Source organism: Gobio gobio (assembly GCF_949357685.1).
Source record: "Gobio gobio genome assembly, chromosome: 12".
In the NCBI taxonomy this organism is placed as follows: Eukaryota; Metazoa; Chordata; class Actinopteri; order Cypriniformes; family Gobionidae; genus Gobio; species Gobio gobio.
Genome location: NC_137105.1, coordinates 30,981,452 through 30,996,981, shown reverse-complemented (window position 1 = coordinate 30,996,981; position 15,530 = coordinate 30,981,452). Strand labels below are relative to the sequence as shown.

The 15,530-nt window shown below is 37.3% G+C and overlaps 1 protein-coding gene across 3 annotated transcripts in view; it reads left to right on the top strand.

The window, feature by feature from the left end:
- Positions 1-15,530, top strand: part of tiam2b (TIAM Rac1 associated GEF 2b) — a 51,108-nt gene that overhangs the window by 28,400 nt on the left and 7,178 nt on the right. For all 3 annotated transcript variants that reach the window (XM_079831568.1, XM_079831569.1, XM_079831570.1), the window contains 12 exons: positions 2,368-2,427; positions 4,987-5,154; positions 5,361-5,465; positions 5,859-5,937; positions 7,195-7,284; positions 7,384-7,614; positions 9,220-9,296; positions 13,330-13,518; positions 13,638-13,706; positions 13,846-13,971; positions 14,424-14,532; positions 14,648-14,827. In XM_079831568.1, coding sequence (XP_079687694.1) covers positions 2,368-2,427; positions 4,987-5,154; positions 5,361-5,465; positions 5,859-5,937; positions 7,195-7,284; positions 7,384-7,614; positions 9,220-9,296; positions 13,330-13,518; positions 13,638-13,706; positions 13,846-13,971; positions 14,424-14,532; positions 14,648-14,827 — 1,483 coding nt within the window. The remainder of the gene's footprint in view (positions 1-2,367; positions 2,428-4,986; positions 5,155-5,360; positions 5,466-5,858; positions 5,938-7,194; positions 7,285-7,383; positions 7,615-9,219; positions 9,297-13,329; positions 13,519-13,637; positions 13,707-13,845; positions 13,972-14,423; positions 14,533-14,647; positions 14,828-15,530) is intronic.

Sequence of the window (15,530 nt, the reverse complement as noted above, 5' to 3'; positions counted from 1 at the left end):
AACAACGTAAAATCCAGGCCTTCACTGTCGTCGCTCCTTGTTTTATGCTCCTCTGTGAGATCCGAGACCAGTGTAACGCGCAGCTGGCGCTCATCATCAAATTGCGTGGCTCTCACGGCTCTCGCTCGCCACATACCCCCATCGCCCCTCGCTGGCCGGGGGTACCCACGAGACTGCGCTCTACTCCTCCCCGGGGCCAGTCTCGGCGGCCGCAGCACATGGGTTAAGGACAGACCAAGCGGCAACCTCCCGCAGTTTCTCTTGAAGCCAATACGGAAGTGCCTCAAACTGCAGTTCATTGACTGGCCGCTAGGGACAGGATCCAGAAGGGAGCAGAATCTCATTGAGCCCCATGTTAAAATGGCCAACTTTAGAGCAGAATAAAACATGTTTACAGCCTGGTACAAATTGTGCTTTTGGCCTATACGGCTCATTTTGCCCTTCATGACAACTGTGAGGGGGGTGAATTTTTTTATAACTCATTCGTTTACATCATATAAAGCCTTAAAATTCTGCATAATTAAGGGCGTGGCCATTTCGAGTGACAGGTGGATAGCCATTTATCTGCTGTCTGTTAGTCATCGCGTCACTTAAGCTCCGCCCACGTCTCGTCTTTTTGCCCATTTTCTGTTATCCGGGAGTGACACGCGATGACTCGCTGCCAAGATGGCGCGTCCCTACTTTGCGCTTCAGAACGGCTCATCAGAATCCTATGGGTGACGTCATGGACACTACGTCCATATTTTTTTAAAGTCTATGGGACAGATGAGACAAAAGGAGACGGAAGCACAAGGAGTGACAAAGGGGAGAGAGGGGAGAGAGGGAAAAAAATCCTGGTCCGGATTCCGGACACACTGCCGCTCGGTCCTCAGCCAGCCGAAAGGCTCTTCCTCGCGGGGCCATGCAATGGTACAGGACGCTCAGTGGATTGCTCGGCCCCGGCCCCTGGCGGCCGGCGGTGGCTCCTCCAGTTGAGGGCAGCCGACAGCTCCTCCCGCACTCCCTGCTCCTCCCCATCATGGCGGATGGCAGCAGGCTCCGGCCCACGACAAACGCCGGCGACTCCTCCACTCCCTTTCGGACAGCAGCCACCCCACCTCGACCCAGGGGCATGGCAGCTAGATCTCCATCCCACTGGTCTTCACTCGCTCCAACACCACCGCCTCGGGCAGGTACTGGCGGTTTTCTTTTTTCCGCGCTGCCCAACCTCCTCAGCACCGCGTTCCCCCTCAGCAGCTAGGGCTCTCCGACAGAATGTCCCTCCTTCCTCCTGGGTTTCGGCACCAATGTAATACAGTTCTTTGTTCAGGGAAGAAGGAGGCGGGAACCGACGAACATTCAAGAAGACTGAAAGTAAAAGCGGCAGCCCCTCACGGACGACTGCCACGCACACAGATAACAAAACGTAAAAAAAACAACGTAAAATCCAGGTCTGGTCCTCTCTCGTCCTTCATTGTCGTCGTTCCTCGTTTTATGCTCCCGTCACTCTCCCGTGAGATCCGAGACTTGTGGCGCTCATCATCAAATCACTCACTGGCCTCGCGTCGCTTTCACGGCTCTCGCTCACCACAATCATGACTTATTTCTGATTTAAATGATTTAAGACTTAAATGATTTAATTTCTAATTAAAATGGATGATTTACCCATTATTTGTGTTGTACGTCTGTTTTGAGTTTTTAGAGTATTGTGATGTTCGCTTAGCAACAATGCTAACATCAGATTCTATTGTTACTGTGAGTATACAGTATGTCGCGTTTCTTTTCCACGTCATGAGTAGCACTACTAGCGTGATGTTAACTGCATTGTTGCTCATAAAGTGTTTCAATTAGGTTAGCTGTGAGGTTAAATTTAAGTTAGAATGCTAACTTATAAAGTAGCTAGCTGCCTATGCACACAGTGATGCACCTCACTGCTCGAACAAAGCTCATGTCAATTTTGGTTTTGCTTTTTCAGAGGGCTGTAGAGGGCAAGCCATACACGTGTCTGTTTGTATAGACTACATCCATATTATAAGTATGCAATTGTACACACAGTGTTTATGTGTTAGCAGTAGGACGCATGGGTGTTGCGGGTGAGGAGAGGCCATGTCTCCCACTCTACCCTGAAGATTAAGGCAGATCCATCTGTCAGCTTTGTTAGATCTATAATTTTAGCATCTTCCAGACCTCTCATTATTTCCCAGCAAACCTCATGGCTATTTCTGCTGTGATCTACAATCAGAATAGTATCAAAGCTGGCGCCTCAGATCGATGGCTACTAATTAAGGCATAGAGATGCAGGACATGCTTCTTTTTTTAGCCCAGATGCTGCTCTGCATGTCTTGTGCTGTCATTTAATGTTTCTGTATATGTGTGTTTTTAATGCAGATATTTGAAGGATATTCCTCTGGATCATTTGGTCATACATCCACGCAAAGCAGCTCAGAGGTAATTACACCACTTTAACACATCATAATGTAACAAGTGAAAATCCATGTTTGCCCTTGTAAAAAAAAAGAGGACTAAACTGTATTAAGCGTGCACAAATCAGAAAATCAGCATTCTTTTAAAAAAAGTTTTACTTGCAGATAATATAATATTTTATTTAATAACACACTTAAGTCAACTTTTAAAAAGTGTTCTTTGTAATAATGTGAAATTAAAAGATTTACTTTAAAAGTACATTTTAAATAATAATGTTTTAATAAACTTTTGTCATGCTTTAAAGAAGTAGCCTATTCACATATTTTGATGTTGACATACTAAAGCAATTATAATTTAACTGTAACATATTTTTTAATATTATATTTATATTTATATTTATATACATATTTAAAGTATATTTTAATTTACCATAAATGCTTGTCAGTACATCCGGCTGTACACTTGAATCATATTTCAAAGACAATAGAAGTAATTATGAAGTTACATATAAGGATGTACTTAAGTCCTACCTAAGTATGTCAAAAAAGCACTCTTAAGTTCTACTAATTGTATTTAATATAAATTTAAACTATAATAGATTTTCATTGCAATATAAACATGCAATTATGTATTTCAGAAAACATTACATCAGTTTACACTTCAGTATATTGTTTTAAAGTATATTATTTCCATAATAAGTACTCTTTTTATGCTTCTTTTTCACACGTGACACCTAATTAGTTATTTTGCCGTTCACTTTTATTTTTGTCCGTTTGCAATTGATAGCTCACAGTTAAAACGTATTGGTTTTATTTTTTATTGTTGTATTTTGACAATTTTTGTGTACCATTGTAAATCTTTTTTTTTTGGTCCATGCAAAAAAAGTCACTGTTTTTGTACCAGAAAAAAAAAAGATCATTATATTGTATCATCGCTTATATATTGTCAGATTAAATTAGCTACTTTTTAAATAACTGCTTTTTCAAAAAGAGCAGATTGACTGTTGTTTTATCTAATCAGTAGATTTTCCTTAGCAAGCTACAGTTTAAAAATAGCATTGCAGTCTGTTCAGAAATCTTATGCTCTTGCTCTGTCAAATCCCCATATTGAGGCGGCATCTAAAAGACAATAGAATTACACTGAAAGATCCTCCCCCATTTCTGGCGATTTCTCCACCCCCTGATCTGTTTGCACTGCATAATGTCAACAGATCAGCAGGTTGTTGTGACAGCTGTGTGAGCAGAGTCAGTGAAAAGGGACGTGACCCTCTTTTCTCTCTCTCACAGAATAAGGAACGCGCTAAAGATCCATATTAGTGTTGCTGGCACCTGGCTTTGACCCAGCATGAGCAGAGACAAGCTTAGGGGGGACTTTTGTCTCACATTTTATATTTAAATATTCTGTTAAATGGTGCTTTTCTTGACATTGTTTTGACTTTAACACAGGGAATTAAATTAATTACACCCTGTAGAAAAAGAAGTACACGTTCACATATTTTTTTCTTATTATGTATTTAGTACTTATTATGATATAATTAAAAAGAATAAGTGAGAATTGAATGTAACGTTTTTGGACACTTATTTGTTTGTTATTTACAAATAAATAAAAATGTATTATAGTTTAAATTTATATTAAATGAAATTGAGGATTTAAGTAGAACTTTATATGTAATTTCATCATAATTACTTCTGTTGTACTGATGAACATTTATGGTTAAGTAAAATGTACTTTAATGTAATTTTTATTGAAACATGTATATAAAGTATTTATATACTGTTTATTTGTAATTATAAAGTTGCAATTTAGTGCATTTAGACTACTGTAATGTAATTTAGAAGACTTTACATGTAATTTCAAATGATTCAGTTAAAATTATAATCAAGTATTTTATACAGTACTTTAAAGTGTGTTAAGAAACATAGGGTTACACTTTATTTTGAGGTATCTTTGTTACTATTATACATTTAAGTACTGAATAATAATAATTAACTACATGTACTTACTATAGGGTTAGGTAGGATTAGCTAGATTACTAGATTAGATTAGTTGGATTACTATAGGGTTTATGTTTAGTTGCATGTAATTAATACATTTATAGTTATTACTATAGAAAGTACTTTTACCATGTGTAACAAAGTAACAAAGTGTAGGCACTGTAAAATAAAGTGTTACCAAACATAGTCTCAACGAAACTACTCTTTTTGAGTACACGTAAATAGCCTTTTTTCATTAATATTATATTATATGCAAGAAACATTTATAATTTCAAGTACACTACAAGTGCATATTCAATAAAATTAAGCACACTTTTCACAAGGGCAGTCAATACAATATACATTAAAAGACAGTGATATAAATGATTGATTTTGAGAAAATTAACCTATTTGTCTAGGTGTAGCAAACACAACATTGCAACATTATATAAAACAACTAATATAATCTAAAGTGAATTACCAATCTCATATTACATACTGAGTAAGATATTGAACTGTACTTGAACTCTACCAACTATCTACTATCTAACTTGATTCACTTTTGGTCCTTTTTTTATTTCTATTCTTCTCATCATCCTCTTGTGAGCAGAAGCTGGATGTCTTTACCAAACTGCATTTAACAGCGCCACCTGAAGGTCATCTGTGGGACTGCAGTCCGGAAAGCCGGGCTTATGTGCTGATGCCTGATAGTCAGGTCATCAATGTGCCAGTCAAACGGGACTCTCTGGTTTCTGATGTTCTCTCATTGGCGTGCAAGGTAATTCGGCAGTCACCTCTAACAAAGCTAGTGACCTGAACACGTCATCAACTAAAGATCATGTGTTTGAATTTTCTGTGTCCACAGTTTGAGGTTGTCACAGGATGCATTTGCTTTGTGATCATTCAATAAATCATTAGACATTCTGTGCTCCATAACTGTCACCAAATTAATATAATAGTGGATTTGGATGGGGGGTTTTTTAGGTAAAGCAACTTGACCCGTCTCTGCACTGCCTGCACATGAGGAGACATTTAGGACAAGATGTGGAGAGAAGCACTCCAGCGGCAACAGATCTGCTGAGGACCCTGGTGAGACTAAGCTTAAGTCTAGTCCCAAACTAAAATGCATGTTTGAGCTAAATTAACTGAAAGCAACTTGCACTGACATACCTTAAAACATGTCAGTGCCATTGTTTTGTCTCAAGATACACACAGGCAAGTTTATAAAAGCTACTTAAATGTCCTAATTGAACTATGGCCTAATCCTGGCTTAATCTAAGCCCTGTCTGTGAAACCAAGCCTATATGTATTAACATTGACTGCAACAAAAACCTGACCAACTTTGGCCATCTAAAACTAGACTGTAAGTTAAGCAGGTCCAAACTGAGTCTAAGCTATATATTTTTCTTTCTGTTATACACACTTATTTCAAAAACCTTGCTCTATCACACAGCACAGTGATGTTCTGCTCTTGGTTCACAGGTCTATGATGAACTGGAAGTTTGGCCTCTCAATGTGTTGACCTTAAACATGTCCCGTCCAGACACAACCATAGACTTTGGTGAGTAACAGCATGATCAACAAGAAAAGGAATAGTTTGCCTTCAAATTAATATCATTAACAACCTTTCCTAACCCTCATACTGTTCAGTACTTATGATGTTCTTCAGAGGAACATCAAAAATTCACAGAATGTCCTAGATGCTATTTCATACAACAATAACTATAAAGATAACATTAACAATAAATATATTAGTGTCAACACCAACTCACAATATCGTACTTGTTTATTATAAGCGTGCTGCATTTTTGTCGTCTGCCTCTTTAAATGCTTCTGAAGGATTCTGATTGGCTGTCAATGTTTTTTATCATTCATCAGCTGGAAAAAAATTCTGAACATGATTTCAACGATATCGTTCCCCTCTGCCATTATCATTATAGCTGTGGTGTAGTTGTATAGATTATATATATATACTTTTTTTCTGTACTTGCAGATAACATATTAAAAAAGTTCACTTTCATGACTGTTTCTTAACACACTTAAGTACACTTTTAAAAAAGTGCACTTTGTAATGTCAAATAAAGTTTCTTAATTTTAAATAATTGTTTTAATAATTTTTTGTTGTGCTTTAAAGAACACTTATTTTGATGTGTTGACTAACATACTAAAGCACATTTAAAGTGCTTGATTATAATTTTAACTGTATTATTTGATATAACAATTAAAGTGAATATTTTCTATTTCAACTTCATCAATACACTTGTGTAATTACAAATATTTTTAAATACATGACACAAGTTTCAATAGAAATGACATTTAAGTATATTTTAGTTACCATAAATGCATTTCAAAGACAGTAGTTAAAGTGATGTTATGAAATTGCACATAAAGATATACTTAAGTTCTACTTATGTAAAAAAAACTCTTAAGTTCAACTTTGCATTGCATTGAACATCAAGTTTACATTCAGTTTACACTTTAGTATATTCTTTTAAAGTATATTATTTCCTTAATAAGTACTCTTTTTAAAAGCATGCTTCTTTTTCACAAGGGCACGTTTGATGTCAATGTCAAGACACATGAAAACCACTGATGTTGACACAACATAATTGAACAATTGCGGGCCAAAATTAGTTTTAAGTGCTAAAACGACTCAGCTTTGGCATCCTGACTCTCTATTATGTTCGAAAGTGACATGCAAATGAATAAATTATGAAAATGTTTTAATTTTTCTATGAACTATTCCTTTAAAATTTGCCAGCGTGTTGATAGGTTAAAGAATTCCAGCAATGATCTGAGATCTGACGTCTCTCTGCAGGTTTTGCGGTCACAGGCCACGTGGATGGCGCCAGGAGAAGTCATGTCTATGTGAGTGAGGTGAATCCTGAAGGCCTGGCGTTTATTGAAGGTAACATTTCAATATTTCCTTTGCCTCGATAAAATGTTAAATGTCATGAACGATTGATCATATTGAGATTTATTTGTATGATGTGTATTGCCTATGCAGGTCTGAGAGCAGGAGATGAGATCTTGACTCTAAATGGCGTGAGTGTGGCCTCTCTCGACCTCGGCCTCATGCAGAGCTTCTTCGGCCAAAAAGATCTACATCTTGTCCTTAGACGTGAGGATAACAGCTCAGATGACCAGAGCTCTGTTTGGCCAGACTGTGACCCCTGTGAACCTGATCAACCACAGCCTCCTCATGGCCACATCATTCACCTGGAGCAGTGGACCACAGGTAGGACAGCAACTGTCTTTATAATGTACCGCTCTTATGTAAACACTACCGTTCAAAAGTTTGGGGTCAGTAAGATTCTTTAATGTTTCTGAAAGAAGCTTCTTATACTCACCATTGCATTTATTTGATAAAACATACAGTAAAACAGTAATATTGTGAAATATTATTCAAATTCAACTTTAGACACTTTAGATTAATGTCCAATTTTGACTAACTATTAACTATGACGTTTGCCTCAATAAACTCCTAATTACTGGTTATTAATAGTTGTTAAGTTTAGGTATTGGGTAGGATTAATGGATGTAGAATATAGTCATACAGTAGTAATAAACAGACAATATCCCAGTAATATGCATAGCAATAAGCAACTTGTTAATAGTGAGAATTGGATCCTAAACTAAAGTGTTACCAAACTTTTATTTTAAAATGTAATTTATTCCTGTGATCAAAGCTGAATTTTCAGCATCATTACTCCAGTCTTAAGTGTCATATGATCCTTCAGAAATCATTCATATAAATATTGCTTGTGATCGGTTGCTTTACATGTCAGTCAGAAGGCCGCTTGGGCGGTCCTTGGCCAATGAAAGCTGCTCTGGCAATGCAGACTATTGATTTAGTGCTTATTTCTTATTATTATCAACGTTGAAAACCGTACATTTTTTGTAGAAACCTTGATAATTTTTTCAGGATTCTTTGAGCACTAAAAACTTCAAAAGAAAACAATCTTACTGACTGCAAACTTTTGAATGTTAGTGAATTAGGCGATTATATCTTTGCACATAAAATTCCATGTGCCCTATTGCTGCAGTAACACTACATGACCTGCAGATGAAGACACATTTCTCATTTGCCGTTTGACTTTTATTGGGGTTCTATATATTTCTGCATACTATTTCTAAGTGTCATGTGCTTTTTATATGGAGGGTGTCCATCAGTGGTCCTAACGTAGTGCCCTTAATATAAAATAAAATATATATATTTTTTAATTTAATTTAATTTAATTTTATATTTAATTTAATTTATTTTATTTTGGAAAGCATTTTATTTTTGGAAGCATTTAAAATCAATTCGGGGTCCCCTCATTTTAAATGCACAGTAGTGAAGAAACTGCCTGCAGGGTTTGTGGAGGGCCCCTGGCTCTTTATACACAATGAAATGGCTCCCGCTGTTTTTATGATGAGAACCTAATGACGGGCAACTTGTTTCACAGCATGATGCTGTCAAAATGCCCAGACATAAACTATTATACCACAGGACCATTCACAGACAACAAGGATGTTATTCCCTGCAGGATGTTTCCTGAAGAGGGGTTTGTAACAGTATTCTAACTGTATATCACATGTTAGGTTTTCCCATTTGATGCAATGCCAAGCTTTGTAGAATCAGACACAAGACTCCTGCTGAAATGGACCTGCATGCAGATTTAGTGAGTTCAGATCAATGGAGGTTAATAAAGGTCAAATGCTTGCACGGGTCGGCCTCTCCTGAGTTAATGAGTCTTGAGTGTGTTTATTTCTCTCTCTATCAACGTGACCCACCATGTCTTACTTATGTAAATGGCCTACTCTTTCAACAACATCTTTTCCAACTCTTTCTCTCCCTCAGATCTATCTCAAGAGCAGGAATTTCCCGAGGCGCCTGCTTTGGAGGAGGTGAACGATAAGGCCGAGCGGGGCGGAAAGGTAAGCAGAGCGAATGTCAGAGATTTAGGAGGTGTGAGCTGCTTGTGTTGAGAGACTGGCTGGTGTGATCAGGATTATGGTGCGTGTTATGAGGTCAGGTGAAGAGAGAGCCATGCTCAACAGAATTCCAACGGTCTCACTGCACACTTGGCATTTGCAAACAATATTATTTGACTTTAATAGCATTAGCGGGTTTAAAATGTACACTTTAGAAATGGACTGTTGGAAACATTTCTTGGGCTGCATGGCATGTAGGGCTTAGCAATATGTTAAGATTAGCATCTACCTGGAATGGACAGAGTGTTTTGGTTCGGTATCTACAGTGTTGTTCATGTATAGAGGTCAGAGGTAATGTGTCAGTTGGTGAGTCAGAACAGTGCAGATGAAGAGAATTTCGGTGTCCTCTTCCCGCTGTCGTCACTTCATCAGACCCTAAAGGAGATGTTGGTGGGGCTGCTGGATGACGAGAACGGGTGTGCGAGTTGTAAGTGCATCTCACTGGTACTGACATCATTTCTAAGGCTTTTTTTCTTTGTTTTTGTGGTTATGTAATGATTGTGTGTACACTTGGTAACATTTTTATTAATATACTAAACATTATTCATTATATAAAAAAATCATGGGTCAACTATAAGAAAGTAGTATGTGTTTGGTCATGGGCGTCTGAAGCAAAAAAAAAATGTGGGTGGGTCCTCCTCCAGAAAATTTTTACTGGAGTAGATTCCATTTACATTAAGTGCAAATAACCCACCTTGTTTACTAAACGTCTGTTTGGGACAGTCAAAATCACAGAAGACACTGATTTATTTACTGTGGCAATAGTGTAGGGGTAATAATTCACTAAAACATAACGTGAGTCTCTATTCTCTCTGATATCTCTGATGTAATCAGCCTGGCCTTCTTTACATTAGCGCTGTTTTGGACTGATTGTTTGAATGAATTTGATTACTGGATCACTATAAACTTTTTATTTCTAAATTACCTTTTTAACTTCATATTCAAAGCATTTTGTTTTTAGAATTTACAATTTGGGGTACAAGGCATTTTGTGATATTATGAAGAATTAAACATTTAAACATTTTATTCAAATACATTTAATTAATTTTATACAGAATAATTTCATCTTTGGGAATAATATATTCAACAAGAAATAAAGTAGTTGCACTTACCCCCTTTTCAATATTTTTCTCAGAACTTATGTTACTCTGTCCTCCAAATGGCACCTAAAAATGGCACTCCAAGTTATTACTAAGTGTTACCTCTTTGGTTGTATAACTTGTGTTTCTGCCTATTGGATGCACTCAGAGACTCTGGGTCATTTTATCTCAAGTTGTTTTGTTCTAGTGGTCTGTAATTACTGCGGGCCTTGAAATTAACTTAATTGTGCTTTGTGTGTTAAAATAGGAGAAACATTCTCAAAAACACTCATCTATGACCTTAAAAAACTCTCAATTACAATTCAATATGATTGTACACTCTATGATTGTGTTGAGTTCTGAAAAAGAGTGAACATTTCATATGGGGTTTTATAATGTTTTTTTCCCATCCTTTACGTGCTGAGAGCAGCTCTGCAGAGCCGCCCAGAGGGATTTATCAGTTTGTCAGCAGTTTATTACACTCTGACAGCTCAGATTACGATGACAAATGGCTTGAATTTTCACCGGTGATGGTGTTTTCTATGCAGCATGGTGAAGGTGCACCACATGCGCTCTGGAGATAAAGCCTTTAGGAGAGCGTTTGCATTTTTGAGTCAAGCTTTGAGTCAACATTTCATGCCCTCAGGCACAGCTGGAGCCTGTTTTGAATGGTTCGGTTGTTTTACTCAGTAGCGGTGGTGGATTGTATTGATTAAGAACCAGGTCATTGATACAGCATTGAATGAGTGAATGTGGGTGAGAGCATCATTCATAAAGGATTTGGTTGATGGCCCAGGCACAGGCTGTGTTGAAATCTCTTTGATTCCAATACAATTTATTCAGTCAGCATACAAAGTTCCAAACACACAGTTTAGCATGTTTTAAATATCTGTCTGCTTTTTTAATACAATGAAATTGCATTGAGGTTGAGGCAGTGTAGCTATAAAAGCCATGCGTCTATATGGCTTTTAACCATGTACTTTGATTCCACATCAATCAGATAAGTAACACAAACGTTATTAGTTCACGTAACTTCAACATAATTGAATTAAGATATTTTGAAGTAGTCTCAAAGTGATTTTACAGACTATTGAATGTTTAGCGAGCAACATCACATATTAACTTGCTAAATGCTAGCTCTGGTCCTTAAATAGCAAGTATGATTGAGTCAATCGGACAGTCTTGCGACAAATGACTTTTAAAAAAATTTGTATAGTGTTTTTTGTCTGTGTTAGATCTCAACTAGTCTCAGCATTTGCCCACGGACCGTTGGCTGAACGTCTGATACATAAGGCACACAAAATTGGAAACAATTCATGAGATTCGAAGTCATCAGTTTATTAGTTGAATTCTCCAGGATTTCCGGGGGACGTGTGTGTCAAGTTCTTTAATGGTCCACCTGGAAACAAAGCCATTATGCCGTTCAAAAGTAGTTGAAGTATGTGTAGTTCAAGGCAAAGACTATAAAATACGTCCAAGAGTTTTACACGACAGTCTGTTATTGTAGGGACATGAACGTTACATTTTCACATCCCTGAACATGATGCAGAACAAAACAAACTGAGATTGGTTGCTTTTAATGTCAGTCAGACTGACTCAGGCCGGTCCTTGAACAATGAAAGCTGTCCAGACCTTCTGCCGTCAGTTTAAAGGTCTGGCTACGTGAGACTAGAGCTCAACAGCCCCTGCTTTCTATTATTTTAAATGAAAAAAAAAAATCTGCGTGAATATTCTTCAAAACATTTTGTTTACAGAATAAAGATAGTCAGGGGTGTTCGGAGCAGGATAAGGTTAAACAGTGTAAATGATGAAAGATTTTGATCAAACTTTTCTTTTGAAATGACACTGCCACTGATAAATGAGTTTCTTGATTGATTCTGGACTGTTATTTAGTAGCAGCTGTCCTAAAAACTGAAATTATGTTTTAGTTGGAACAAACAGTTCTTGTGACTTTTTTTTTAACTACAGGAGTGAGTCCTAAAACCTGGAAATTAGTTTGCATTTTTGCACTTCTGGTTCCATTGTCTTGAAGTCAATGGTTTTTTTGAAGGGGTTTTTTGTTTACATCCCTGAAATAAGGTCTGTGGTTAATACAAGCTCAAGATATTTCACATTTTACTTATACAACACTAAATACACCACTCGTAAAATACATTAGCGATACACCACTCCTGATTTTTATAGCTAGGACATTTATCATTATCATGCTAAAAAGGTCAACTCATCCACTCATTTTCACAGGCTCATTATTTTTATAGTCATGTTCTTGCAAACTATTTTGAATCAAACTTTCCCACTTGTAAATTTGACATGAACATTGAAGCTTAGCGATGGTGATGTTCAAGTCATACAACCGTGGTGTAGTTAATTTATAGCAACTTTCGTTTTTTACTTCTGCTGATTGTATTTTGGCTTCAAAATTCAAAGTTGTGTTAATTTGTGAAATTTCTCAATTAACAAGGATCTAATGGTGTCTTATCCTGAGTCCATCCTGTTAAATGCAATAAATATGGTAATATCCACAACTGTTTCTATACATCTAATCTTGGGTTGTTTCCCCTTGTAACTGTCTCAATATTTTTTGACCCATCCTTCACTTAATCACAATTTTAACCACACCAAAGGGTTTTTTTGTAGATCCAATTATTTAGTCAAATAAAATTAATGAATTGTCGGAATATTCACAATTTACCTGTGATGGAGGATGATTTTCAGTCCTGTGTTTCTTGGGAATATCCCGGACGAGCCCCCAGATATCATCATGTATTTTTGTCAGGGGAACCAGGGTGATGCAAACTTCCGGGTTGGCTTAAGAAAATACATCATCCCTGCAGCACTCTAAATTAAAAAACGGAGAACTTAAAGACAATATTGTTCTGCTTTGATTTACCTTGTAGAACCCAGAGACTGTGTGTAATCTCTACCAGACATTCCCTGAAGGATCCACTCTTGTGCCAGAGGCCCACAGGAACCCTTACTCCCCTGAAAATGCCCTTGCCAGATCCTCTCCTCGTCACATGTCAGTCACTGAGCGCCTGCGCATGGTTATTCAAGAGCTGGTGGACACGGAGAAATCTTATGTCAAGGTATAAAATCGTAGCTGTGGAATTTTAAATGTGTATTAATTGTTTGCATGGATATTTGAGACGTTAATGCATTGTTCTATATTAACACTGTCATATCATGTGTGTCTCACATTGTTTAGGACTTGGGATCTCTGTTTGAGATCTATCTGAAACCATTACAAAGAGAAACATTCCTCAGTCACGATGAGGTATGTTTTGAGGTGTAAAATTATGTTCAAATTGTCTTCTTTTTTGTCTCAAACTGTTATACTAAACAGAATCAGTGTCAGAAATTAGGCAATTTTTGAAAATCATGTCCGTAATTGCAGTTCTCTCCTTTTACTGTAGATGGAGTCTCTGTTTGGCAGCCTTCCAGAGATGCTGGACTTCCAGAGGGTTTTCCTACAAACCCTAGAGGAGAGGACAACTTCCTCACCGGATTACCATGCACTGGAGTCACCAGAGAAACTTAAGGTAAAATATGGTGGTGACATTAAGCCAGATTCTTATGATTGACTAGTCAGGATCACATGGAATAAAAGATTATTGTCAAGCTACATTAAAATATAAATACTAGATTTATATTAAACTGTATAAAAACTATATAAAAACTTAAACTGAAGAATTTTGGAAATGTTGCTTTGGCAACTAACTGAAATAAGTTTAATTATAATTTACTAACTAACTTAAAACTAAAACTGAAATAAAATAAATTAAAACTATGTAGAAAAGCAAAGCAACAAAAAGTGAAAGTGACAGAAAAATTACAAAACAATTAAACAAAAAATAAAATGAAAACTGAAAAAACTAAAATAAGGTTATCACCGTTCAGGAATTAGACCTTTAATTTGACTTACATCTGACAAATGAAGTGTTTTTCGGTTTGAGGCACATTTTGAGTCTTTCTCTTTCAATCTCACATCCAGAAACTCCTCTTCTCCCTGGGCGGATCTTTCTTATACTATGCAGATCACTTTAAGCTTTACAGCGGCTTCTGTGCCAATCACATTAAGGTGCAGAAAGTTCTTGAAAGAGGTAAAACATAAACATAAGCCTCATCTGACATGTCTCATGGCATATTTCAACTGGCATCTTGAGCCAAAAGAAGAAGCGTCTGGTTTATTTAATTCTCTGATTTGTCTGATGGCAGCCAAAACAGACCGGGCGTTCAAAGAGTTCCTGGAGGCGAGGAACTCCACCAAACAGCACTCGTCCACCCTGGAGTCGTACCTCATTAAACCCGTGCAGAGGGTTTTAAAGTACCCGCTGCTGCTGAAGGAGCTGGTGTCTCTCACCAACCCCGAGAGCGACGAACGCAACCACCTCACAGGTGTGCGACCACATAGTTCTCCTAATATTCACTTGACTTTCTTTCTTTTACTTCATCCCAATTTTATAAAAACATGTTCAGGCACAATTAAGGGCTTTTCACACTTGAAAGTTAGGTTATCTTGGGTTATCTTGCTTCACGTTTCATGCTGCTCATAATTTACCCGGGGTTAACAATTAATCCTGGGTATTCATACGTTGAACCGTTTCACACTGTCGTTTCACACTGTACATTCCTAAACCCTGGGTTAACGTCCTTATTTGCATATTTGCAGTGTCAATGTTATTGATTGGACGAACGCAGCATGTGACTTGTTTACATAAAGGATTTGCACATTGCACATCCTCATATTATACAATGCCAACTGTACTATCAAGTTTACACTGATGGCCGTTTCGGACTATAAAGGTAAAAATGAAACTCTTCTTAAGTCCAATTGATGTGCCTGCCATCACCATTTGACATTTTTCCCATCAAACTCTGAAACAACTGTTTATAACCGAACTGTGTTTTTGTGACTGTCCAAGGCACATGAATATAAGGCCCGTGATTGGCTGTCTTTTGCTAAGCGTATAGCTGTAACATTCTAAGGGTCCGTTCACACAGAACGTGTTTTTCCATTCTACTGCACTACTTTTCCATTGTTTTTCAATGTAAACATGCACTTAATATTCAACAATATTACTGATTTGACTGCACTGAC